The sequence below is a fragment of the Odocoileus virginianus genome, chromosome 14, assembly GCF_023699985.2.
Source record: "Odocoileus virginianus isolate 20LAN1187 ecotype Illinois chromosome 14, Ovbor_1.2, whole genome shotgun sequence".
NCBI lineage: Eukaryota > Metazoa > Chordata > Mammalia > Artiodactyla > Cervidae > Odocoileus > Odocoileus virginianus.
In genome coordinates this window covers 33,926,181-33,951,337 of record NC_069687.1, presented here as the reverse complement: position 1 = coordinate 33,951,337, position 25,157 = coordinate 33,926,181, and the positions used below count along the sequence as shown (strand labels likewise).

General features: G+C 35.3%; 1 protein-coding gene across 3 annotated transcripts in view; it reads left to right on the top strand.

The window, feature by feature from the left end:
• RICTOR (RPTOR independent companion of MTOR complex 2) overlaps window positions 1–24,272 on the top strand; it is a 123,722-nt gene extending 99,450 nt beyond the window's left edge. For 2 of the 3 annotated variants that reach the window (XM_020869378.2, XM_020869382.2), the window contains exons 29-39: window positions 301–407; window positions 874–1,103; window positions 2,521–3,529; window positions 3,806–3,877; window positions 7,204–7,381; window positions 8,270–8,354; window positions 9,062–9,295; window positions 17,642–17,797; window positions 18,139–18,262; window positions 19,521–19,659; window positions 19,788–24,272. In XM_020869378.2, coding sequence (XP_020725037.1) covers window positions 301–407; window positions 874–1,103; window positions 2,521–3,529; window positions 3,806–3,877; window positions 7,204–7,381; window positions 8,270–8,354; window positions 9,062–9,295; window positions 17,642–17,797; window positions 18,139–18,262; window positions 19,521–19,659; window positions 19,788–19,862 — 2,409 coding nt within the window. In that variant the 3' untranslated portion in view covers window positions 19,863–24,272. The remainder of the gene's footprint in view (window positions 1–300; window positions 408–873; window positions 1,104–2,520; window positions 3,530–3,805; window positions 3,878–7,203; window positions 7,382–8,269; window positions 8,355–9,061; window positions 9,296–17,641; window positions 17,798–18,138; window positions 18,263–19,520; window positions 19,660–19,787) is intronic. The other variant, XM_020869379.2, reaches the window with a different exon arrangement.
• The last annotated feature ends 885 nt before the right edge of the window (window positions 24,273–25,157 follow it).

The window sequence follows — 25,157 nt, the reverse complement described above, 5'->3', positions numbered from 1 at the left end:
GGCTCCTCTGTCCATGGAATTTTCCAGGCAAGGGTACTGGAGTGGGTTGCCATTTCCTTCTGCAGGGAATCTTCCTGACCCAGGGATCGAACCTGGGTCTCCCTCATTGCAGGCAGACGCTTTACCATCTGAGCCACCAGGGAAGCCCCTTGATAAGACAAATGGAACTTTATGTGAGGTTTTTTCGCACAGTTCTTTCTTACAGATGTGGTTAGATTTTTTTGTGTTATAGGTAGCTTTTCAAATCTCTTAAGAGTTACTCTCGTAAATATATTTGTCATGTGATTTCCTTTCTTTCAGGGAAATATTGGCTCATCTAATTGGGGTCTCAATTTGCTACAAGAAGAAAATGTGATTCCAGATATACTGAAACTTGCAAAACAGTGTGAAGTTCTTTCAGTCAGAGGGTGTGTGATTTAACTCAGAAATCTCTATTGGATATACTGTTGTTCACATGTGGATGTGAGAAAAATAGTTTATGATTATAGTTTTTCGATGAATTAAATTAAACATCTTATGGAGTTCCTTGTTTAATATTACTTTATTTTTTAGTATTATAGTATTGACATTTACCTTGCAAGTAAACAGTGAGAGTTTAGCGTGTGTCCAAATAGTCCAGTATCCATTAGCCTAAATATTCTGAATTTATTTCAGAAAAGCTAATGTATATGTATACGTATATTTTTTATTTGATTATAATTCTTTGAAATTATTTCCTTGTAATTAATAGTTTTATTAGGAAGATTTTCATGTTATTTTTAATAGCTTATTAAATAAAATGCAAATGTACATATAGCAAACTACTATTTTATGGCTGCTTTAAGAAATCTCAGTTTGAAATTAAACTGTCATTACTTCACTTTTTACTTACAGGACCTGTGTATATGTTCTTGGGCTCATAGCCAAAACCAAGCAAGGCTGTGATATTCTAAAATGTCACAATTGGGATGCTGTAAGGCACAGTCGTAAACATCTGTGGCCAGTGGTTCCCGATGATGTAGAACAACTCTGTAATGAGCTCTCATCTGTCCCAAGCACCCTAAGTTTGAACTCGGAGTCAACAAGCTCTAGACATAATAGTGAAAGTGAATCTGCACCATCAAGTGAGTGTTATGACAGCATCATATGAAGTTAGCCAAAACTAACACTGCCGATATAAAAATTTAAGTGAATTTTACATTCTTAATTTACTTCTTTCTGAGATAATTTCGCAGTAATAGCCTCTTGGAGAATGTGTATCTTTTCACAACAGGGAGTATAGCCATCAACCTACTTTGTTGTTTCGCTTTGCTTTCTAAATAGCTGTTGGAAATTCCTACTTACAGAGTTAAATAATAAATCATGTGCCAGAAGAACCATTCCCCCACTTTTTTTTTTTGCAATTTCTAATAAGTAAATGTTTATTCACCTACTGTCATCTTTTACCTAATTCTTTAGTTCATTTTTCATATATAGGGTTGTTGAGCTAGAATATATTTGTTACGAGGTATTATATTCATGTACTCATTTATAGAAGAAAAGCTAAATTTTAAAATTATATAGTGAAACTGCTAAAAGGAAGTATCAAAAATAAATGAAGTTTTAAAAAATCAGCTAAATGAAAAATGGATTGCATTAAACACCATTGTGTTAAATGGTGCTAGGAGCAAAAATTTAAGACACAGTTTTTTTTTAAGAGGATAGGGCAATATTTATCAAGCATATTTCACGAGATCTAAGACATCCTAAATTATAATATGCATACCACTGTGTAAGAAAAAAAGATGCCTATTGCAAGATACATCCTGATTTTAGAGTGTGAAACATGTGCATCTTAAAATTGACATAATATGGAAAAACAGTACAGTGTGCAAGTTTAAGATTTTGTTTTGCCTTTGTTCGGAATATATTTGAAATCATTTCTAGGTATTCAACAGAAAGATAAAATACAATCCCGTAGATGTCATTAGTCACCTGGATTGAATCTTTTAGGTAGGCATTGAATTTAGATGAGTTTCTTAGTACCTAAGACAAAATGAGAAATAAATGTAATTTGTTTAAACATGAACTTAAAATGTTGTGACTCAGTTCTGAGTGTATGTTGTTCAAGATTGGACATTCATTTCTTATAAGATTGATTTCTTTTGCCTATTGTGATTGGAAGTATAAACCACCAGGAACCTGTACCAACTGAATAAACATCCATAGTCAAGTCTCGTCTCTGCCTTTAATTTTATCCTGAATATTTGGAGGTTTTGGAAACTTACTGGGATACAAAAGAAACTTTAGATAAGCTATGACATAATGAGTCCTATAGTTTTTTTTGTTTTTTTTTTTTTTGAAATAACAAAAGATTTCATAATGACATAATTTTATATTTTATTCAAATAAAATATTTGGCTCAGCGGTCTTAACTCTTATTTTTGAAAATATTTTTTCCAGGTGACTATTAGACAAAAATTTCCTCAGCTATGTCACTTAAAGTTGCCATAATTATTTGTCCTTTTTAATGTCCTTTTATTATCAATCCTTTTATCATAGGTATGTTCATCATGGAGGATGACCGCTTTGGCAGCAGCTCTACTAGTACATTTTTCCTTGACATCAATGAAGATGCAGAGCCAGCATTTTATGACCGACCTGGACCTATAAAGGATAAAAATCCATTCCCTTTCTTTGCTTCTAGTAAACTTGTGAAGAATCGTATCTTAAATTCTCTTACTCTGCCTAATAAAAAACATCGTAGCAGCAGTGATCCAAAAGGAGGAAAACTGTCATCTGAAAATAAGACAAGCAACAGACGGATTAGAACACTTACAGAGCCCAGTGTTGACTTTAATCATAGTGATGATTTCACACCCATATCCACAGTACAGAAAACATTACAATTAGAAACTTCATTTGTTGGGAATAAGCACATTGAAGACACTGGTAGTACTCCAAGTATTGGAGAGAATGACTTAAAATTCACCAAGAGTCTTGGTACAGAGAATCACAGAGAAAACACAAGCCGAGAAAAATTAGTTGTAGAAAGTTCATCGAGCTCACATATGAAGATACGTAGCCAGAGTTTTAATACAGATACTACAACAAGTGGCATAAGTTCAATGAGTTCAAGTCCTTCACGAGAGACAGTAGGTGTAGATGCTACGACTGTGGACACAGACTGTGGAAGTATGAGTACTGTGGTAAGTACTAAAACTGTTAAGACGAGCCACTATTTGACGCCACAGTCTAACCATCTCTCTCTCTCTAAATCAAACTCAGTGTCCCTGGTGCCTCCAGGTTCTTCTCATACACTTCCTAGAAGAGCACAGTCCCTTAAAGCACCCTCTATTGCTACAATTAAAAGTCTAGCAGACTATAACTTTAGTTATACAAGTTCTAGAGATGCCTTTGGCTACGCTACCCTGAAAAGATTACAGCAGCAAAGAATGCATCCATCCTTATCTCATTCTGAAGCTTTGGCATCCCCAGCAAAGGATGTGCTGTTTACTGATACCATCACCATGAAGGCCAACAGCTTTGAGTCCAGGTTAACACCAAGCAGGTGAGCAAATAAACATTTTAAAATGAACATGGTTGAATTTTAACAGACTGAAATGTAAAGCCTTAGCTAAGTTTTACATCTACATAAGCCTCAGAACTGACCTACTGTTTACTGTAGTAGGCTATAAGCTCCTTGTTACCCGGATGTGATTTGAAATGGATTCTTGCAGCTGCGAGGGGGGAAAAGAAGCTCCTTTAGGCCCTGGAAATAAACATACATGCTTTGCAAGGACACACAAGTCACAAGCTTTTTTTATTTATTTCTCGCTTCTGCAAGGATCGATTTTAAAAAGAAGCATGTCGGGGGAATCAGGAGCTTAAGACCTACAATAACAAACAACTTTTTCAGGTAGGTCAATTTAAGGCTCCAAAAGTTGACCTTTTCTTTTTTTTTTTTGAAGATAACAAAATTTCAGTACAAGTCTTTCCAGCTTAAGTTGTTTAGTCGCTAAGTCGTGTCTGACTCTTTTGCGACTCCATGGACTGGTAGTCCACCAGTTTCCTCTCTGCTTGGGATTTCCCAGGCAAGAATACCAGAGTGGGTTGCCATTTCCTTCTCTAGGGGATCTTCCGGACCGTGGGATCAAACCTGCGTCTCCTTCATTTGCAAGCAGGTTCTTTACCACTGAGCCACAAGGGAAACCCTCAGTTTAAGTAGCTGTGATAACTAAGTAGGAACCAAATGAACATTAAATGAATTATTTGGTCCTCAGAATTCAGCATTGCAGTATGCTTGTGCTCAATAACATTTGGGAGATTTCTGCTGTATCTAAAGATTATATCAAATTGGTCAAAGTAGTAAATTTTATCTATGAAAGATTTTCATTGCTAAATCTGATTTTTGCAAAAATTTCTAAAACCTAATTTTTTGTTGAGTCAAGTAGTTCTAAAAATCTTCTGTAGTTTTTGATTATTCATTTACATTTATTAAGTGGATGTATTTGCCAAGTAATGAGCCTAGTTCCTAGTACAAATTAAGCACTCGATAAAAGTTAGCTATCATCATCATCATCACTATTATTATTGATAGCTATTTCTTTAATGTAGTCCATTTGGCTCTTATGTAATCAAGTTGTTAAGTTATAAAGGAATTTTCTTTCAGTAATGTTAACACATTTATTAGAAGAGACTCCTTGCAGCAGATAGTAAATTATGTTCCCTTTGGTAGGATTTCATAAATTATGCAATACTGTCTTATCTGACAACCTCATCCCTCTCAACAACTCAGTAGTATAAAGCTGTGCAGTGACATTCACAAATTTTATTCAAAGGAGGTACCTCTGACCCACATTCAAAATTTATCAGTGTTTATTCTAACAAGTTTGGATATCAGGTTTTCAGGCCTATAGAACAATAATTAAAACCTTTTACTGGTAAAGACCCTGTGACAAGAAAGAACAGCTGTTGAAGTTGGTAGCAAAGGAGGAAACTTTTATACTAAAGCAAAGTACTTGAAAACTCAGACTATAGCAGCTAGTACCATTCAGCCAGGGGCAGTAATGTAGCACCCAAAATAAGTAGTAAGGACGCCACCATCTTACAGCTCAGTACAATAAACAAAGCGCTGTTAACTCTGGACCACCCAGTTAAGGTTATTCTACCCAGTTAGAATCATTCTATCTTGTTGAAGCAGGTATTTCTATCTAAACTGATTACAGCACAGGTAAAAAGTTTCATTGCTTAACTATTCATTAGAATAAATGAGAAATGGCAACAACTCCAAATCACTATTTCCTAATCAGTCTGGGTTCTTAGGATCTTATTTCCTGTACTCTCTGTTAAAATGAGAGAAGGGTATATGGAAGTTTTACTCCCGGACTAAAGTTCCAGGTTATTGGCATTATAAAGGATTGCTATATATTTTTCATTTCTTGGGAGAGGGAAAAAATGAAAACAAGAAAAAGCAGTCAAGAGAAACAAGAACAGCTGTACGAAGGAATGAATGCTGAACAGAAATCTTAGGTTCATCAAATCTTCTACTTGTTCTTCAAACTGTGTTTAGTATTTAATATTTAAACAGGGTCCATGGAGGAAAAAATTGTCAATATTAGTCTTCCATTTCCCACTTCTTTCTTTTGGTTAATTCAGAGAAAATGAATATGATGGAAGATAGCTATACATTTACTCTAATAGTTTGGATCAAGGCTGAAAAGATTTTTTCCTATAAAATTAGAAGAGTAGTCATTCTCATACTGTGGTATAATGGTTAGCATGAATCCAGCAGTCTTAAAAACTGTATCTTTCTGAGGTGTTTCTTTGAGGCATAGCAGAAAAAAACACTGAAGTAGGAATCCTTAACCTTGAGATCTAATCCCGGCACTAAGTGAAGGAACTTGGAAAAAGTTCCATAATTATGCTGTAGTATCTCATCTCCTTGGAATTCAAAAGCTTTGCAAGCCTCATCAATCCAGAACAAAGGCAGACAAACCTCTCAATTGTTTACTGTTGTAAATCTATATAGTAAAATTCATGAATTCTGAAATATGTAGGCCTCGATTGCTTGGAGGCAGTTGGAGTAGATCAGTGATTTTAAGCATTTTTTTAAGTATTAACTTTTTAAGTAGAGAAACCCTTTCTTCAAAAAACTTTTCTGTGGAAATCCAATGTGAAGAATATGTAAAAATGGAGCTACTGTGATTGAAATACGTATTATGGAGGCAAGTATAACAGTAATTTCTTCCCCTTCAGTCCAGTAGTCTTTGAAGAGTTCTCTGGAATTAGAAAGATATGAAAGTACAAATTAAAAACTGCGGCCCTAGTTTATAAAATTTGTTAATTTAAATTCTGAGTGATTTTTAGTTGGGAATTAGGAGTGGTTTTTCCGATGTTACTTTTAGTAGCTATTTATAAAACATTTATTTTGTATGCTTTTCAAAATCTTTGTTATCAGGCTACATTTTTACATTTTAAATGATTTGAATTTTCAAATAGCAGTATACATATACTGTAGAACCTTGAGTACTGCCTTGTATATACAAAGCAGGCATATAATAAAATATTTTAGTATGTCTGTTGCATGAATGAAAATCTGTATAAGGAACGTATATCTTGTGGAAATATTAGTAGTCCATGGCATGGCATCACTGGTAAGGAATGTATGGAGGAAACATCAGTGCTTCATATAAACTATCTTTTGTGGTATTTATATATGATACCATTTTTACTGTTTTGTTTCTGTCTGCTATGTTAGAAAATCTTACGTTGATAAAGTAATTACAAAAGAATAAGTGATTAAGCTTATTTTAATAAAAGTAGTATTAAATAGAATTAGTAGATGTGCCCTTACTTGTATGATAGCAAATCTGGCAGTCTCAAGTGACTGTGAAGTTAATATTTGGATAATATACCTCTATTTTCTGAGGTCAGTTTTGTTTTTATTTTTACTTCTAGATGTTGAAAATTACCTTAATTGCTCACCTTTTCACTTTTACCTGAGAGACCATAACAGTTGTTTTTGGTCAACAGTCAACATTACTAATGAACTTTTATATATCAATTTATAGGAGATAAATATTTTCAAGTGTTCATATGTTCTCAGTACATAAGATGGCACTGTTTAGTACTTGATACGCTTTCTCTCCTTTTTGAAGATATGAAAGAAAATAGACTACAGTTATTTATCTGATTGTTATAACAAATCAAGAAACTAATGCAGTTTTTTTAATGATATTCTAGGTTCATGAAAGCTTTAAGTTATGCTTCGCTAGATAAAGAAGATTTATTAAGTCCTATTAACCAAAATACGCTGCAGCGATCCTCCTCCGTGAGGTCCATGGTGTCCAGTGCGACATATGGTAGCTCAGATGACTATATTGGTCTTGCTCTTCCAGTAGATATCAATGATATATTCCAGGTATCATAAATTATTTTGGTTTCTTTTGAATTAGTTTACTGTTCTTTTCATATTCTATTAATTGCTTACTAGAAATTATAAATTTAAAGTAAATACTAATTTTAGGGAAGGTGATATTCTTAGGCAGTTTTAGTTAAAGAAATTTTACCGTAAGAATTATTCTACCTTTCTTGACTCTTCTGTACTCTTTTTAGCACCTCTATGTCCCCAAAACATTATCCTTTTTCTCTTCTCATACTAAATCAGCATCTTGTTTGATTTCTTTATCTGTATCTTCTCTATAGAAATTTTAAGTCCTAATCTTGCTTTTTAGTCACGTTTGACTTTTTCCTGTTTTTTTTTAATTGATATATAAGTGATATATAACATTGTTTCAGTTTGAAATGTACAGTATATCCCTTGTTTTATTTAATCCTTTGATTCTGCTTATCTCATACATGACAGCCACATACTGTGGTAATCCCACAAAATACTCACAAATCTCTAGATGGTAGATAGAATTAAGAATACACATTTGTCTAGAAGACCAAAAACACTTTGCTGCTGCTGCTGCTAAGTCGCTTCAGTCATGTCTGACTCTGTGCGACCCCATAGACGGAAGCCCACCAGCCTCCTCTATCCCTGGGTTTCTCCAGGCAGGAACACTGGAGATAAATTCTAAAATAATTATTTTAATATCCATTTAAGTAATTAAGGATAGATAAGGACCTTAACGGTTTTATGTTATTTTGTCAAGTTTTGGTAATACAACTTCCTTCAGTATCTTTTCATTATAGGTTCATGTGCTCTAGTAATTCCATTTAAATTATATTTCATTTAATTTTGCTAATATTCATAAAATGAATTTCTTTTTATAATAGGACTTACCATGACTTATATCTATTTCAGGTAAAGGATATTCCTTATTTTCAAACAAAAAATATACCTCCACATGATGATCGAGGTGCAAGAGTATTTGCCCATGATGCTGGAGGTAATGGATGGTTTTTGTTCTCTTTATATTAAAAAGAAAATTCTTATCAGTAGGATGACACTAAAAATTCACATATACTTAATTTGGGGCAACAAAATAGTTGAGTCAATTTAAAATTAAACCATAACTTTTTTTCAGGGGGAACTAAGTACCTAGCCTCTCAAGAAGACAAAAACCAGATCAGTTGTTTCTGTTTTAAACATAATAATATATGAAAAAAAATTTAGCACTTACCCTTTTTGGAGAGAGGAGAGAGAGAAAAATAATTATATACATTACATGATCTCTCTTTGCTATGAGCTATAGTATTCTAATTAATATATGCCTATCAGCCACAGATTTAAAGCTTTATAATCTTGATTTTTTTCTTAACAAGGACCTCTTTAGACCCAGAATTATTTACTTTTTCTTTATGCAGATATTGAGAAGAATTGAAATGATACCTAATTGAATAATTTTAATTTTTTATTTTGTATTTAAAACCTCATGTTAAAGATAAATATATCTGCTGTTAATTATTTTCCTAATTTAAAGCAAATTATCCTATTTTTCTCCCCAATTAAGGTTAGATTTTGAGTCATAAAAGGTGTTCTGATTTTCTTCCCTAATTTCCCTTCTTTAAAATTTCACATAGTTTAATGCACCTCGAAAGAAGTGTCATTGATGTCATCTTCCTCAGATTATGTTTTATATTTATTCACACACAGGTCTTCCGTCTGGAACTGGAGGTCTTGTAAAAAACTCTTTTCACTTGCTACGACAGCAGATGAGTCTTACGGAAATAATGAATTCAATCCATTCAGATGCTTCTCTGTTTTTAGAAAGTACAGAAGACACTGGACTACAGGAACATACAGATGATAACTGCCTTTATTGTGTCTGTATTGAAATTCTGGGTTTCCAGCCCAGTAACCAACTGAGTGCAATATGTAGTCATTCAGGTGAGTGAGTATGTCTGTCTGGATGAATCCACCTGAACTTGAATCTGCTCCAGTCACAAGACCTCTCCCAGCCCTGCTGATGATCCTTCTTTCTCCATCTTGGTCCCTCAGCTTCAGTGCACTCCCTCAGCGTCTGCCTGTGGAGTGTTAGTGTTTGTCTCCAGCTTTGTCCCCTTGCCGGTCACCTTTCATGCTGTTGCCTTGGATTAGTCTGTTAACAGTTTCTTTACTGTTCTTTTCTTCTGTACTTTACTGTCTGATCTGTTGATTGCTTTTATCACCATTCTCCTATCTTGTAATTGACATGCCATTATTGACTTATTTGGTGTTTTTGAACAGATTATGCTCTTTTTCATGATTCTAGGCTTGAAAAGTGTGTTTTCCATACTGTTCCCTCTTGCACCTTCCCCTCCTCAAACACATGCAAGCTCACACATAGCCACATAGAGTCCATTTGGCAAGCCCACCTCATCCTCAGAGACGGGAATGTTTTATCTTCACAGCTTTGTCTGACCCTCTTAGTCAGATACTGACACTTTTTCCTCTTTACTTTTATTGCCCTTTGTACATAGATCTCTTGTGTTAATTATTGTTGGTTATTTTTTCCCCATTCCACTCAGTAAGGTGCTTCAGGGTATGGTCTGTCATGCCCTTTCGTTTTTATTTTCTAACACCTAGCTACATACTGCTTTATATACTAGGCACTCAGTATGTTTTTGGTGAGGTAGAAAGTGAATCAGACCCAGATTCAGCCTTTTTATATGATATGTATGTTTAAAATATAACTGTAGATACCTTTTCTTGGTGAATATCACTTCGCCACCCTCAGAAAAATGTAGTGATAACCAGAATTCTCTGGGCCATTCATCTACACTTCTCCATGGTATTCTGATTAAAAGCTTCCCAACTGATGGATTCCGGCACACTGATAACTGAATAGGTCATGGATGTGCTGAGAGATTAATCCTCTCCCAGCAGGGCCTGCGTTTGACAAACCCTTGGACAAGGCACTTCCCACTATGAACAGGGACTCAGCCTGCTATGTTATTTTCATTTTCTGTTGAGTGAAAGGTTTCGTCAGTATTGTTCTGATGTACACAGAAAAGAAGATGCTACTTTAAGTCATTTGTCTATACATTGTTTATGATGTTTTAGTTCTTGTAAGTTCTGTTTATTTACTCATTCAGCAAATACTTAGGAAGCACTTACTGTGGAGTTTTGCTATACTGTTTTCTCTTTATCAAACAGGAAATAGGGAAGCCAGCCCTCTAATTATGCTGTCACAAGACAGTCCAGCAAATTCTAATCCATTTGTGATCTATTCCTGAGCTAGTTGGGCTTCTCTGGTGGCTCAGACAATAGTCTGCCTGCAGCATAGGAGACCCAAGTTCGATCCCTGGGTCAGGAAGATCCCTGAAGAAGGAAGTGGCAACCCACTCCAGTATAGTAATCAAGTTGAGACGCATCAAGTTTGGGACTTGTGGAAGAATTGCTGCTGTCAGTGAGGCTCTCACCTTGGCTCAGCCATTAGAACCCCTTGACTTGTTATTCAAGAGATATGAAGTGGGGAGAATAACTCTTAATTGGGAAATGATTACAATTTACTACTGATATCCTCCCAGAGGTGTGAAAGGAGGCAGGCTAGTTGTTAAAAAGACACTGAACCTCTACTCATTCATGCAGTCAACTTGATATTTATTGTCACTCTGGGGATCAGGCATTGAACTATATGCTAAGAAGACAGTTGTGAGAGGAAAAAATAAAAAGACACTATTCTTATATTGTATATTCAGTGGAGAAGGAAATGGATTGATCAACCACTCAGTCAATACCCAAAATAACAACCGTATTTGCAACAAGTGCTATCAAGGGTAGGTACCAAGTATTGTTTTTCCTCAGTCATATCTAACTCCTTGTGACACTATGGACTAGCCCACCAAGCTCCTCCTCTATCCGTGGGATTTACCAGGCAAAACTACTGGTAGCCATTCCCTTCTCCAGGGGATCTTCCCAGCTCAAGGATCAAACCCAGTTTTCCCACATTTCAGGCAGAGTCTTTACTGCCTGAGCCACCATCACTTGCTGCCTGGTACTAGCAAAGGAACAGAACCTAGTCAGCTTCCCTGGTGGCTCAGTGCTTAAGAATCTGATTGTAATGCGGGAGACCTCCTGCAATACAGGGGATGTAGATTCAGTCCCTGGGTTGGAAAGATCCCCTGGAGAAGGAAATGACAAACCCACTCCAGTATTCTTGCCTGGGAAATCCTATGGACAGAGAAGTCTGATGGGCAACAGTCTGTGGGATCGCAGAAAGAGTCGGACATGACTTGGCAACTAAATAACAAACATCATCAAATAGGCAGATCGAAGAAGAGACTTCTGAAGAATTGCTGTTGAGCAGTGGTTGAAAGCATGAATAGAACCTAACTAAATGAAGACTGGAGTATAGAGAATTTTAAGAGAGAGGAAGGAACATGAGCAAAAGTCTTCTCTGATGGGTGCAAGCATGGGACACCCATGGGAATGGAGCTCAGAAAGTGAAGGGAGAGGAAATATAGGATCAGCCTGGAAAGACAGGTAGAGACCAGGTACTGCATAGCTCTTTCTACCCAAAGTGGTCCGTGAACCAGCAGCATCAGCATCATTTGAGCACTTGTTAGAAATGTCGTCTCAAACTCTGCCCCACACAGAATCAGAATCAGCATTTTAACAAGATGCCCAGGATATTCATGTATACATTAATGTTTGAGAAGCACTGCTATTGGCCATATTAAGGAATTTATGTATCAGAAGGGAGATATCTTTATTACCCATGCATGCTTATTTATGTCCAACTCTTTGTGACCCCATGGACTGTAGCCCCCAGACTCCTCTGTCCATGGAATTTTCTGGGCAGGAATACTGGAGTGGATTGCTGTTTCATCCTCCAGGGGTTCTTCCTAACCCAAGGATCGAACCTGTATCTCCTGCATTGGCAGGCAGTTTCTTTTCTTTTTTTTTTTTTTTTTTTTATGGCAGGCAGTTTCTTTACCACTGAGCCACCTAGGAAGCCCTGTTATCTGTGGCAGATAATTAAAAAATGGTTCCTCTACTTTTTTTTAATAGAAGTGTAGGTAATTTACAATGTTGTGTTACTTTCAAGTATACAGCAAAGTGATTCAGTTATACATGTGTGTATGGGTGTATTCTCTTTCAGATGCTTTTCCATTGTAGGTTATTACGTGATACTGACTATAGTTCCCTCTGCTATACAGTAAACCCTTTTTGTTTACCCATTTTATGTGTAATAGTGTATATATGTTAATCCAAAACTCCTAATTTATCTCCGCCCATCCCCTTTGGTAACCATAAGCTTGTTTTTTATGTCTGTGAACCTGTTTCTGTTTTGTAAATCAGTCCATTTGTATCATTTTTACATTTCACATATAAGTGATATCACATATTTGTCTTTCTCTTCTGACTTAATTCGATAATCTCTAGATCCATCCATGTTACTGAAAATGGCATTATCTCATTCTTTTTCATTGCTGAGTAATATTCCAACTTCTTTATCCATTTATCTGTCGATGGACATTTAGGTTGCTTCCATGTCTTGACTGTTGTGAATAGCGCTGCTATGAACATTGGGGTGCATGTATTTATTTGAATTATGGTTTTCTCTGGATATATGCCAGGAGTGGAATTGCAGGATCATATGGTGACTCTTTAGTTTTTTAAGGAACCTCCATACCATTCCCCATAATGGCTGCACCAATTTATATTCTCACCAACAGTATAAGAGGTTTCATTTTTCCTCTGTACCTTTTCTAACATTTGCTGTTTGTAGACTTTTTAATGATAATCATTCTGACTGGTATAAGATGATACCTCATTGTCGCTTTGATTTGCATTTCTCTAATTGTGGTATTGAGCATCTTTTTCTGTGCTTGTTGGCCTTTTCATGGTTATCACTATGCCTTCTTTGGAAAAATGTCTGTTTAGGTTTTCTGCCCACTTTTTGATTGTTTTTTTTTTTTTAATTGAGCTGTATCAGCTATTTGTATATTTTGGAAATTAATTCTTTGTCAGAAGCATTCTTTTCAAATATTTTCACCCAGTCTGTAAGTTGTCTTTTTGCTTTGTTTTATGTGTGGTGTTTTTGGTGGGGGGGGGAGGTTTGCTGTACAAAAGCTTTTAAGTTTATTTTGGTTATTTTTGTTTCCATTTCAATTACTCTGGGAGACAGATCCAAAAAAACATTGCTACGGTTTATGTCGAACAGTGTTGTACCTATGATTTCCTCTAGAAGTTTAGGTCTCTAATGCATTTTGTGTTTATTTTTGTATATGGTGCTAGAGAATGTTCTAATGTTTCATTTGAACATTTCATGCTTTTGCATGTAGCTGTGCAGTTGTACCAGCACCACTTTTTGAAAAGACTGTCTTTTACCCAGTGTATATTCTTGCCTCCTTTCTCTTAGATTAATTGACCGTATGTTCATGAGTTTATTTCTGGGCTGTCTATTCTGTTTCCTTTATCTATATGTTGTATGTCTGTTTTTGTGCCATTACCACACTGTTTGGATTACCGTAGTTTGCAGTAGTCTGAAGTCGTGCCTCTGCTGTGTAATGATTATTTTAAAGAGACATCAGGACTTGAACACAAGACTTTTCATTCTTTAAAACTTTCAATCCAGTGGTAATGTTGGTAGGGGCAGTTGTTCAAAAAAATGTTGAAGCTCAGAGGAAAGGCAATTAGGATATTTCCTAACATTGTATTCTGTGTCTACCACCTTCTCAGATGTGTATGCAATGTATTGTTAAGTATGCAAGGCAAAATGTTGGCCGCATTGTATGTTTCTTTGGGGTGTACTTCATGTATACCACTGCATTTGCCATATTGTAGCTAACCAACTAAAAGTGGGTTGGACTAGTGTTTCAGACTAGTCCATCTGTGAAAGAGAGCACTGGAAAAAAATCAGCAGACTATAAAGGATAATAGCAAGGAGATTGGTTTGAATGTCTGGGTAATTAAACTGACAGATTTGTGAGGAGTGGGTAGAGATTACATTGAGTAAAGGAGGGCCCTAAAGAGACAGCGGTGGTTTTCAAAAATATTAGCTGTAAAATCCATGTTTCAATAGTAGTGCATACAAAAGATCAGTGGTATGCAGATGACGGTGTAAGGGGAACATCAGGCGGTATCCCATCTCCCTGTCTTCGCCCAGATGTACAGCTGGGGATGGAGGAGACTAGGAAATGCCAGAGCTCCAGGAAATACTCAGACCCCTGGTGTAGACATAGCAGGGTGTGCAGTTTGGTGTCGAGAGCACTTAGGCTCAGAGCCAAACTTTTCCATCTTATTATTTGATCTTGGGCAATATACTCAGTTTCACTGAGCTTTACTTTTAATTTTTTCTTAAATTTCTAAACGGGAATAATGATACCTGCCTTATGGTGTAGTTTTGGTCCTTACTAACGTGTAAGATTAGCATTCACTAAGCTGTCCATTAGTGGTGACTCACACTAAGTTGTTTACATTAGAAATAATATTCTTTCATAAATTCTAATAGTTCAATTAGAGTGATCTTGATGTGTTCCTAAGGAAAATCTCCTTGTTCATTTCAACAACAGTCTCCTTGTTCTTGCTGCCCAGGAGAAATGATGATCAGGTGGATCAGAGCTCCTCACAGAAATTCTTGATTTTTTTCATGAATTGTTTCAGCATTTAATATATTCTATTTGGAGACTTCACTTTCTGATAGGAAGAATTTAGCTTATGATTTTTCTGAATTAACCCATATGGACTTGTATAATTTTTTCCCTGGAGCTTTTTATTCTTTCTCACATAAGGCTGCATTCAGCTTTATGGCTAGATACAGGGAGCAAAGAAGGTATGCAGTCTCTTAGAGGCTGATCTATCCTATACTTCATGTCTCCATTTTTAACCAAAAGATAAAATAAAGCTGAGCTAGTGGCTCAGACAGTAAAGAATCTGCCTGCAGTGAGGGCAACCTGGGTTCGATCTCTGGGTTGGGAAGATCCCCTGGAGGAGGGTATGGCAACCCACCCCAGTATTCTTGCCAGGAGAAGCCCCTTGGACAGAAGAGTCTGGTGGACTGCAGTCCACTAAGTTACAAAGAGTCGGACACAACTGAGTAACTAAGGACAGTACAGAATATTATTAATTAAAAAGAGAGGAAACAAAAGCAACAGATACAGTTAAGAAACTAAACATCAATTACACAGATAAAAAGGTTCAATTTATGGACATAATGCTTCATCCAAATTAAAAATAATCGTGAAATGTGTTGAGTAAAAGTGTGTATAAGTTTCATTGCATTGAATAGCTTTCAAAATAAATGTCCCTAAAAGTCAATATCATTAGTCTAGTATGCAGTTTTGGCCTTTAGCAGAGTGCTAGACATTATCTTCTATGCCTAAGAAGTAGGTCATCTAGCTTCCCAATTTCAAGAAGTTTGGTTCTCCATATCCTACTGATTAATAAATAATGCCAATATTCTACCCACATGTTCTCTGAAGTTTCCATTTAGCACATGTAATTATTTCATTAAAAATTTTTATTCATATGGTTTAGCAAGTTTCATACAAAAGATAGCCCATGGGTTAAAAGCCTTCTGTTACCACTATTCTTAGGATGCTTTTTCACATCTTCCAGTGGGAGAAGGTGTGAAGAAGACTCTAGCGAGGCTTCCCTTGTAGTTCAGTTGGTAAAGAATCTGCCTGCAATGAGGAAACCCAGGTTCAATTCCTGGGTCAGGACCATCTCCTGGAGAAGGAAATGGCAACCCACTCCAATATTCTTGACTGGAGAATTCCATGGACAGAGGAGTCTAGTGGGCCACAGTCCATGGGGTCGCAAGAGTCGGACATGAGTAGCAACTAAACCACCACAGTGGGAGAAACTAATCCTTTTGGCTTTGTTTAGTTAGAGGTGTGATTTTTTTTTTTATATGAATGGATATCTTTAGAAATAAAATGTGGTTGTAGAAGGTTAGAAATGTTAGGAGTCATCACTGGTTGAAGATGAGGCTGAAATGAATAAGTTTATAACCTTTCACAAATAACATTGACACAGGAAGTATAATTTTCTTATTGTTCATTCTGCTGGAATATTTTGTCTTTTTACTTCATGGGAATCTTACTGAGTCCAAAATAACATAGCCATTTCTTACCTGGTTATTGAGCATTACTGGTCTTCAAGTGCATCTTTAGTTCTCAGATCTTTTGGCAGTAGTTTTATTTTTAAAATCAGTGTATAATTTAAATAGCATATGTTACTTTTAAGTACCTGACAGATGCATGATTTTCTTAGTAACCAAGATATTAAAACTATCCTGAGTTGATATCCTGAGGAACCAGAACATATTCTGCTTAGTATTATGTCACTATTAATCTTAGGAAGTACTTAAAGGTGAGATGAGGTTAGTGGTATCTATTCTACTGATAGCAGCATAGGGAGAGTAGTATGTGTTGATGTAGGTCTAGTTTCCTAGACTTTTAAAAAAACTCTTTATTACTATTCTGACAGTGTACTGTAGTAGAAAGAGGATAGGACTAACTATCAAGAGGTCTTACCTTCTGACTGATGGTGTCTTCTCTCTGAATCTCTTTTCTTAGTGTACTAAGGTTGCATGATTTTCTGGGTTGCCCAGTGTTATCTCCTAAAAGGATAACTGAAGACTTTCTGATTTCCATTTGCTCTAATCACTTAGTTTAAGTGCTCAGGCAATTTTAAAATAAAAAATATTGATGTTATTTTAGCCACACTAAGATGTTTAGTTGACTTTAAAATCCCATCTAGGAGTAGACCTTAGCAATGCATGGATAGTATAGTATGTTTAACCCTATGAAAAGAACTGATAAGTCTGGGGAACTATGATTGTTATATTGGTGATTATTAAATGGTAAGACTAGCAAGTGATAGAATAATAGATACAGTGTAATCTCACTTATACACCTAAAGAGCAAGAGAGAGAAATTGAAAATAGCAGAAGATCTGGATTTTTATATATTTAAGGAGAGGGCTATTTAGTTTAAAGGGTGGGAGGCATGGAAGAGGGGGTAGGTAAAAGACCTTCACTTATTCTATATATATCTTTATATGAATTCTTTAAACAAACATTTATTTGTAGTTTAGGAAAATAAAATCTTATGTATAAATGTCTTTAGAATTTAACACTACTATTTGAGCAGTCTGTAAATTTACTTTGAAAATCTTCATCTTGGAAAACAATTATTGAAGAGACTGGAAGGAAATTACAAGGAACCATTCCTTTGTGGTATATAGTACAACATAGGAATTAAGCTGTTTTGATCTGTTTATTGAATTAATTTATTTCTTCAGACCTTCAAGACATTCCATATTCTGATTGGTGTGAGCAGACTATCCATAATCCCTTAGAAGTAGTTCCCTCTAAATTTTCTGGCATTTCTGGATGCAGTGATGCAGTGTCTCAAGAAGGTTCAGCCAGCAGCACTAAAAGTACAGAATTGCTACTAGGTAAGTTTTCAGATTTAAATCCAAACCTTGTTAATATAACTCTACTTAGTTGTTTGTTGTTAATGATGAGTGCTGTTCATTGGTTGTCTCAAATCTATGACAACTTAGTTTTATTGAGGTATATTTAGTCAACTATTGTACCTATATCAGTTGCTGATACATACTCGCATAGCTAGCTGTCTGCTTTCATTAGAAAGAATTTTGATCCCAAAATGATTGGCAGGTCATGTGCAGTTTATCTCAGTTTTATATGTATCTTTGGTAAAATTTAAAAACAAATTCCATGAGTTATAGTAGTTTTCTGTTGTGATACAGATAAAATATTTTTATCTTCTTTTCAGGTGTTAAAACAATTCCAGATGATACACCAATGTGCCGAATACTCCTTCGCAAAGAAGTTCTGAGATTAGTCATTAATTTGAGTAGTTCAGTTTCAACTAAATGTCATGAAACTGGGCTTTTAACGTAAGTAAGCTTTGAGCATGAGTATTTGCTTTTTTATGGTGAAAAAGACACTTGAAATACTTTAAAAGTTTGATCAATTAGCTTTACATCAGTAGTTATCAACTGCATGGCATATCTTAGTGAGCCTAGATTTTCTTCATCTACTTCAACCAAACTAACATATGATAACAAATTGAATGCAGAAGCAGGTATGTGAATCCAACTGTTTTCTATTCAGCCAGACATTAAAAAGATCTGTAAAATTTTAATTTCTTGTATGGTAATTATTCATGGCTATGGCCCACAAAAGTAAAAGTAAAGAATCCACCTGCAATGCAGGAGATGTGGGTTCGATCCCTGGGTTGGGAAGATCCCCTGAAGAAGGGAAAGTTTCCCCCACTCTAGTATTCTGGCCTGGAGAATGCCATGGACTGTATAGTCCTTGGGGTCACAAAGAGTTGGACACAACTTTCATGGCTCACAAAAAATAAGATTTGGGGGTTTCTCAACAATTTTTAAGAAGTAGAAGAATTCTGAGACCATAAGGCTCAAGAAAAGCTGGCATTCATAAAAATAAGTGATATTTTCTTGGTTTAATTTTTCCCTGTTTTTACTCCTTTTAAAAGTTGCAGAATTTTTTTGCTTTTCTAAATCACAGCAACATGATAAAAGAATTTTCAGGCCATCTTCAACATCTTTGATATGCACTGTTTAAAGCTGTGGTCCTCAAAAAATGAAATGCACTTCAGGGTCTCCTGTGGGACTTTATAGAATGCAGTAGCACATGTACCAGAGTCCCACTGCAGACCTCCTGGCCAGAAGCTTCAAGTGTAGAGGGCCCTTCACCTGGATTGGCCCGCCCGCTGCTGCTTCTGAGGTGCTGGGCCAGGCGAGAGCCACTGCTAAATGCTGAAAGATACAAAGATTTAACTTTAACAATTTATTTCTATTTTAAAGCTTAGTTTTAAAAATACTTGAGTTATTCTAGGCCAGTAAATACATTTTGTAATTTCTCAGGCCAGTGAAAAAGAATATTTCTCACTTTCCAAGAAGTATTTGGGTTTTTATCATTTTAAGAGATAGCCCAAACTTAAAATAGTTATAATTTAAGTGTGAGGTAGGAATATTTACTATTTTATATTCTTATGCCCTCACCCAAGATATGTCACTTGATCTATATATCCAGAGGAAAAAAATACTTAAAAATGATATTTTGAAAGAAAATAAGCAAGTCATTATTATAATTTTTATCACATCGTAGTCTTTTCTTTCATTTTAGAATTAAAGAGAAGTATCCTCAAACATTTGATGACATATGCCTTTACTCTGAGGTTTCCCATTTGCTGTCACACTGCACATTTAGACTTCCATGTCGGAGGTTCATACAAGAATTATTTCAGGATGTACAGTTTTTACAAGTAAGTAGGATTTGTACTTCTGAACTTTATCTTTCAAAAATATTTCTGTTTGAATTAAACTAAAAGTTTTGAGATTATATCTGTTGATACACTAGAAAGTCATTAATAATTTACCACTTCTTCCCTAGATGCATGAAGAAGCAGAGGCTGTCTTGGCAACACCACCAAAGCAACCTATAGTTGATACATCTGCTGAATCCTGACCTCATATTTATGATGTATATAGATGTAGACTATATATATATATATATATATTCATATTTGTGGACTTCTAAAAGCCTCAAAAAACGCCGACTGACTGGGCAGCAAAGACAGGAGTATCCTCTATACGCTGTTCCAGCAATTACTGGTACATGAACAGTTGGAACTGCGGACTTCCCTAACCAAAACAACTTCCTCTCCCCTCTGTGGAGCCCCTTTGGGGGTTCATTATTCATTACCACAGTTTTAAGAGTTTCAGTTACCATTGTATGCAAGATCCAAGCACTGAGTACCTACATGGGTTTTCTACTTTTCATTTTAAGAGCATAATAACAGTGGAACAGTACGGTATGCAGAAGCACCCTACACACCGTTATTTCTGAATTCCTTTTTTAGGGTAAATATAAAGATGCCTTGTTTGTTAACTCATTTTGGAAGCCAGGAATCAGTGTCTCTGAGGCTGCATCCTGTTAGCACAATGGGATGTTCTGTAACTGCTGGTATTAGAAGGGGATCTTTGGCCCTTCCACTTTTTTCTCATGTTTATAACACTACTTCAGAGGTTTTTAACCTCAAAGCGAAAGAAGAGCCTCACCAACCAGGACTTATAAGTTATTTTTATGTGACTAGACTTACATAAAATTTCTTACTTGTTTTCCATCTCTTCAGTTTTGTTGCAATGTATTATTATAGGCTATTTGAACCGATTAAGGTTTTTCACTACAGTTCCTGATTAAAATCAGAAAATTATTTTATAATTCAGAGTATTTTTCATTTATAAAATGCATATGTTTTCAGTGCACTTCTATTTCCATTAGCTTCCCACATCACCATTTTAACAGGAACTTGAACAAAGCACTATTAATTTAGACCTAAAGTGAAAGCAAGCATTAAATAACACCTTGGATCTCTTGAGGAAAAGATAAGGTTGCCTATAATTTATACATTCCATGGGAAACGAAGAGCCATAGTTTCTTTTAAAAAAAAAATCCTTGGTGAAACATTATTACGATTAAAAATTGTAGTGAAAAGCCTTAAGTACCAAATTTTAAAGCAGCAGTAATTTAATTTTTATATCAGTGTTCTTGTTTTGCACAGACTAAATGCAGTGATAGGTGAGTTAATGAGTACAGTAGTTGCCTTTATCACATTTGTGAAGTTGTTAAAGTTGATGAGGGCAAAGTTTTATTTGTTTGTTTAATTTGTGTATGTCTAAAGATATTTGGAAATCTTTACAGGAATTAAACATATATGCAAATTTGTATATAAAAAAAGCATGGCCATCATCATTAGAATGCTTGTAAATGAAAGGATCTTTTTTGAGGTCTATATATAAGTAGAAAAAAAATCAAGCTGGACTGATTAGGACCCTTTTTTAATTGATTTGTTTAGACCATTTTTACAGTTAGGCATCGGCTCTGACACAGTCACAATATGGGGACTAGTATTTTCCCTTATTACAGTTCTTTTTTATAATGGGCTTGTTCTTTGAGATCTCTGTAAAGAACCCTGTGAACTAGAAAGCATAACTCACAGAGATACTTTTTTTTTTTTTTTAATTTACTGGCACTGAAAGTTCCAATTGAGATGAAGCATTTCATCTCACTTCGTAACACCTCTTTGACTGCACTTCAGTGAATTGTTCTTATGTGCACTGTTTAGCGACTTTATTATAACAAAGCAGATAAGGGCTGTAAGCTGCTGCTTATGTTAAAAAGTGGTTCTTCAGATTTTCTTTCATAAAATCCAATTGAAGATAAAACAGATGCTTTTTTTTTTTAAACTTTAATTTATCACTGAACCCAAGTGTTTATTTAAATGTCAACAGTACTTCTAAGAACGTTGCCTGTCACCTTGGTCTTTGGTCTTGGATGATGAAACTACCTTCCAGAGAACCAAATGTCAGAGATACTAGACCAAATAGTGGTTAAAAACTCCAAAGGAGGTAATGTAGTAATCTTATTAATAATGGGATTAACATATTTTAGACATTCATTTTTAAACACTACCTCAGTTAATATAGAGTATAAAATCTGTGGTTTAATCCCTCAAAAGTTAACAGTAAATTCTTTTTTGTTACACACACACACACACACACACACACACCACACACCTTCATCCCTGGACCCCACCTCACTCATCCATCCTGAAATGAAGTCTTTGTTACTATTAGCCTGAACAGTTTTTTGGATTATTACCTTGAAAGATATGTATGTATATATCATAATATTTGCCTTTAGCACTTAGTTTGGGGAGACACTCAGAGCTTTGTGGTTCTCAGTAATCTTAAAAAAAAGATGTCTGTATTAAGTGTATAGTGCTATTTGGTTTATCCATGTTTCACTGACAGGTCTAATACGTTTTCTTTAAGTACTTATTTGTATAAAAGTAGACTTTTACGATGAAAAATGCTCACATGCAGTGCCAAGTGATTTACTTAGGTGTTTAAAGTTAAATTATAACAGAAAAGTTTAGGGATGTTGTCAGTGGTAATAGAAATAATTGAGAAAAGCATCTATATGTAATAGATATTACCAGACTATAAAATACCAAAATAATGTCAATACTGTAGTTTTTCAAGATTTTAGAATTAATCTTAGTCCATATAAATTTGTACTACTGGTAATTATTGAATAATTTGGAGGAATTTGGGCAGTTGTGCTGGTTATAAACTGTGAATTTCTAATTGTAAAGTGAATTGTTTCTAATTGAAATTTTTTTCAAGAACAGATTTCAGCTTCACATACTAAGTAAATACTGATAAATAAGGAAATTAGAAATTAGTATTTGTAATTAAACATGGTCTAAAATTTCTTATACTTTTACTTCCTGTTTATGCTTAGGTAGATTTGAAGGGGGAAAAAATCTTTTCTCCCTAATAAAAAATTTTCTAATAAATATTGGTAGCATAAGGGCATTCTGTAAGACATTGACATTAAAAGAGGCTCTTTGGAGGTATATACTTTATTTTACTAGTTACTCTAACATCATATGTATAAGACCTTTTGAAATGGTGTGGCTTTAATAGTTTTCAGCTCTTTTATCCAGAGCTTGAAGTAATTAAAGCTGAGTTTTTCAGGGCATATTACAGATGCAAAGTGTTCAACAGTGAGGTGTGAATGCTTATTTAGACTTGTCTACTGCTATTTATATAAAAAAATTTTTTCATTCCATTCAGAGGATGCCTTTTATCCCCACATTAAAGCACAGATCACTAAGCAATAAAAAGCAATCAAATTGTCATCCAAATTATAACTGCAGTTACTTTGCATGGTGAGAGTGAGGTGCTAATTTTGTGTGAGAGGAGTTTTGTAAACTACCTTGGGAAAGGTCCTTTGGAAGTAAGGTTTTTCCCTTTTTATCCTATGTTTCCAGTTTTGTCTCAAATTCAACAATCCATTAAATTAGGGGAAAAAAGTTAAGTGAGAGAGTTTAATAAGAGCTGTTCAATAAAAAGAACATTTCAGATCTTCCAAAATGTCAGTTGGGAAAGGTCTCCCTTGTCTCTCCATTTAGGAACTACATTATTACCAGCTTCATTTCAAGACTGTCACTACAGTGAGAGTTTGATTATAAAAGCATACCAGTAAAATTAATAGCAGTGCTTATCAGACAATATTAACATCTTTGAGAATCTTTCTAGGAGCATTTGTTTTTTCTTTTAGTTCTAGGTTCCCAGGGTAGTTTTCATTCATAGTAGGTTTCTTTAATGAATGTGGATTTTCTCCCCTTTAGAGTATTTTTGTAACGTAGGTGGATAGCTATGCCACTGCACGCATAAATTGCACATTTTGTTTGACTTTCTTTATAAAATATTTAATTTGAAAAATATAATTTATGCCAAAAAAGTATATCTTGTAATTTTGCCACTAATAGGTTGATTTAGCACAAAATGCAAAGTCTTTGGGCAGAGGAGGGGGGAGATTTAAAACTTTCATAGATGATAGTTGAAAAATGTTCCATTATTGGCCTGTCAGAAACCCTAAAGCTGCATTGTAAAACAAATGATGTAAATTAGTTTTGAAAAGTGGTAAGGGACTGTGAAAAATATCTCAGACTTAATGCTCCCTAACCACATAATTTTCTTTTTTATTTAGTAATACGCTGCTACATATTTGGAGGTTCTGGTATTTGTAGGTCACTGAACAGACATTGAAATCTGATTTATATTGTATAACTGTAACATAGAAAGAAAAGTATTTATATATTTTCCGTAAGAATATTTCATTGAGTTGTGTATAATTTAAATAAGGTTTGTCCCTAAATGGTTTTGCTCACCTTGATTTTTTTTTGTGGTTTTTCTTGTTTTTGTATAATGTGTACAGTTTATGTCAAGGGCATTAAAAGCCTCCTGAAGCATAATCTTATCAAAGGGATACATTCTTAATAAAATGTACTTAAAAATTCTTAAACTTGTGTCATTGCTCTATTTCAAATTTTAAAACCATCATTGTAGATTTATGTACCACTGAGGCTGTTACATGTAACTCTAGGTAAAAGTGACTTTTAGATACCACAGATAGGAATCTGGTTCAGTAACACATAGTTCAGTTCAGTTCAGTCACTCTGTCCTGTCCAACTCGGCAACCCCATGGACTGCAGCATGCCAGGCCTCCCTGTCCATCACCAACTCCCGGAGTTTACTCAGACTCATGCCCATTGAGTTGGTGATGCCATCCAACCATCTCATCCTCTGTCGTCCCCTTCCTCCCACCTTCAGTCTTTCTCAGCATCAGGGTCTTTTCAAATGAGTAGTGGCTTGTCCTAAATGTTTTAAAATAGGTATACTTTCTGAACCCTTCATAATCTAATCAAATGTCTTCACAGTTATTAGTTTTTAATCTCAGGTTATTGTGAAAGGTTTGATAAAGTAGATCTATCTTCAGAACAATTCCAACTTTAGTGATTAATATATAAAATGAGCAATGATGGTATGATGGTAACTTTTCCGTGTAAGCTATTCGATTTCACTCAGCTTTCCTTTGTGGCTCAGCTGGTAAAGAATCTGCCTGCAATGTGGGAGACCTGGGTTCGATCCCTGGGTTGGGAATATCCCCTGGAGAAGGGAAAGGCTACCCGTTCCAGTATTCTGGCCTGGAGAACTCCATGGACTGTAGAGTCCACAGGGTCGCAAAGAGTCTGACATGCCTGAACTACTTTCACTTTCACCGAAACTAGATCAGGTAAGCTAGCCAACAGCCACCTAGTGGCAAAAGAAAATACCACAAGGGAAATAGTCAATCCTGGAGAATAAAATTCAGTGTCAAAGTTAGGGTCTGTTATCATTGGTTGAATGT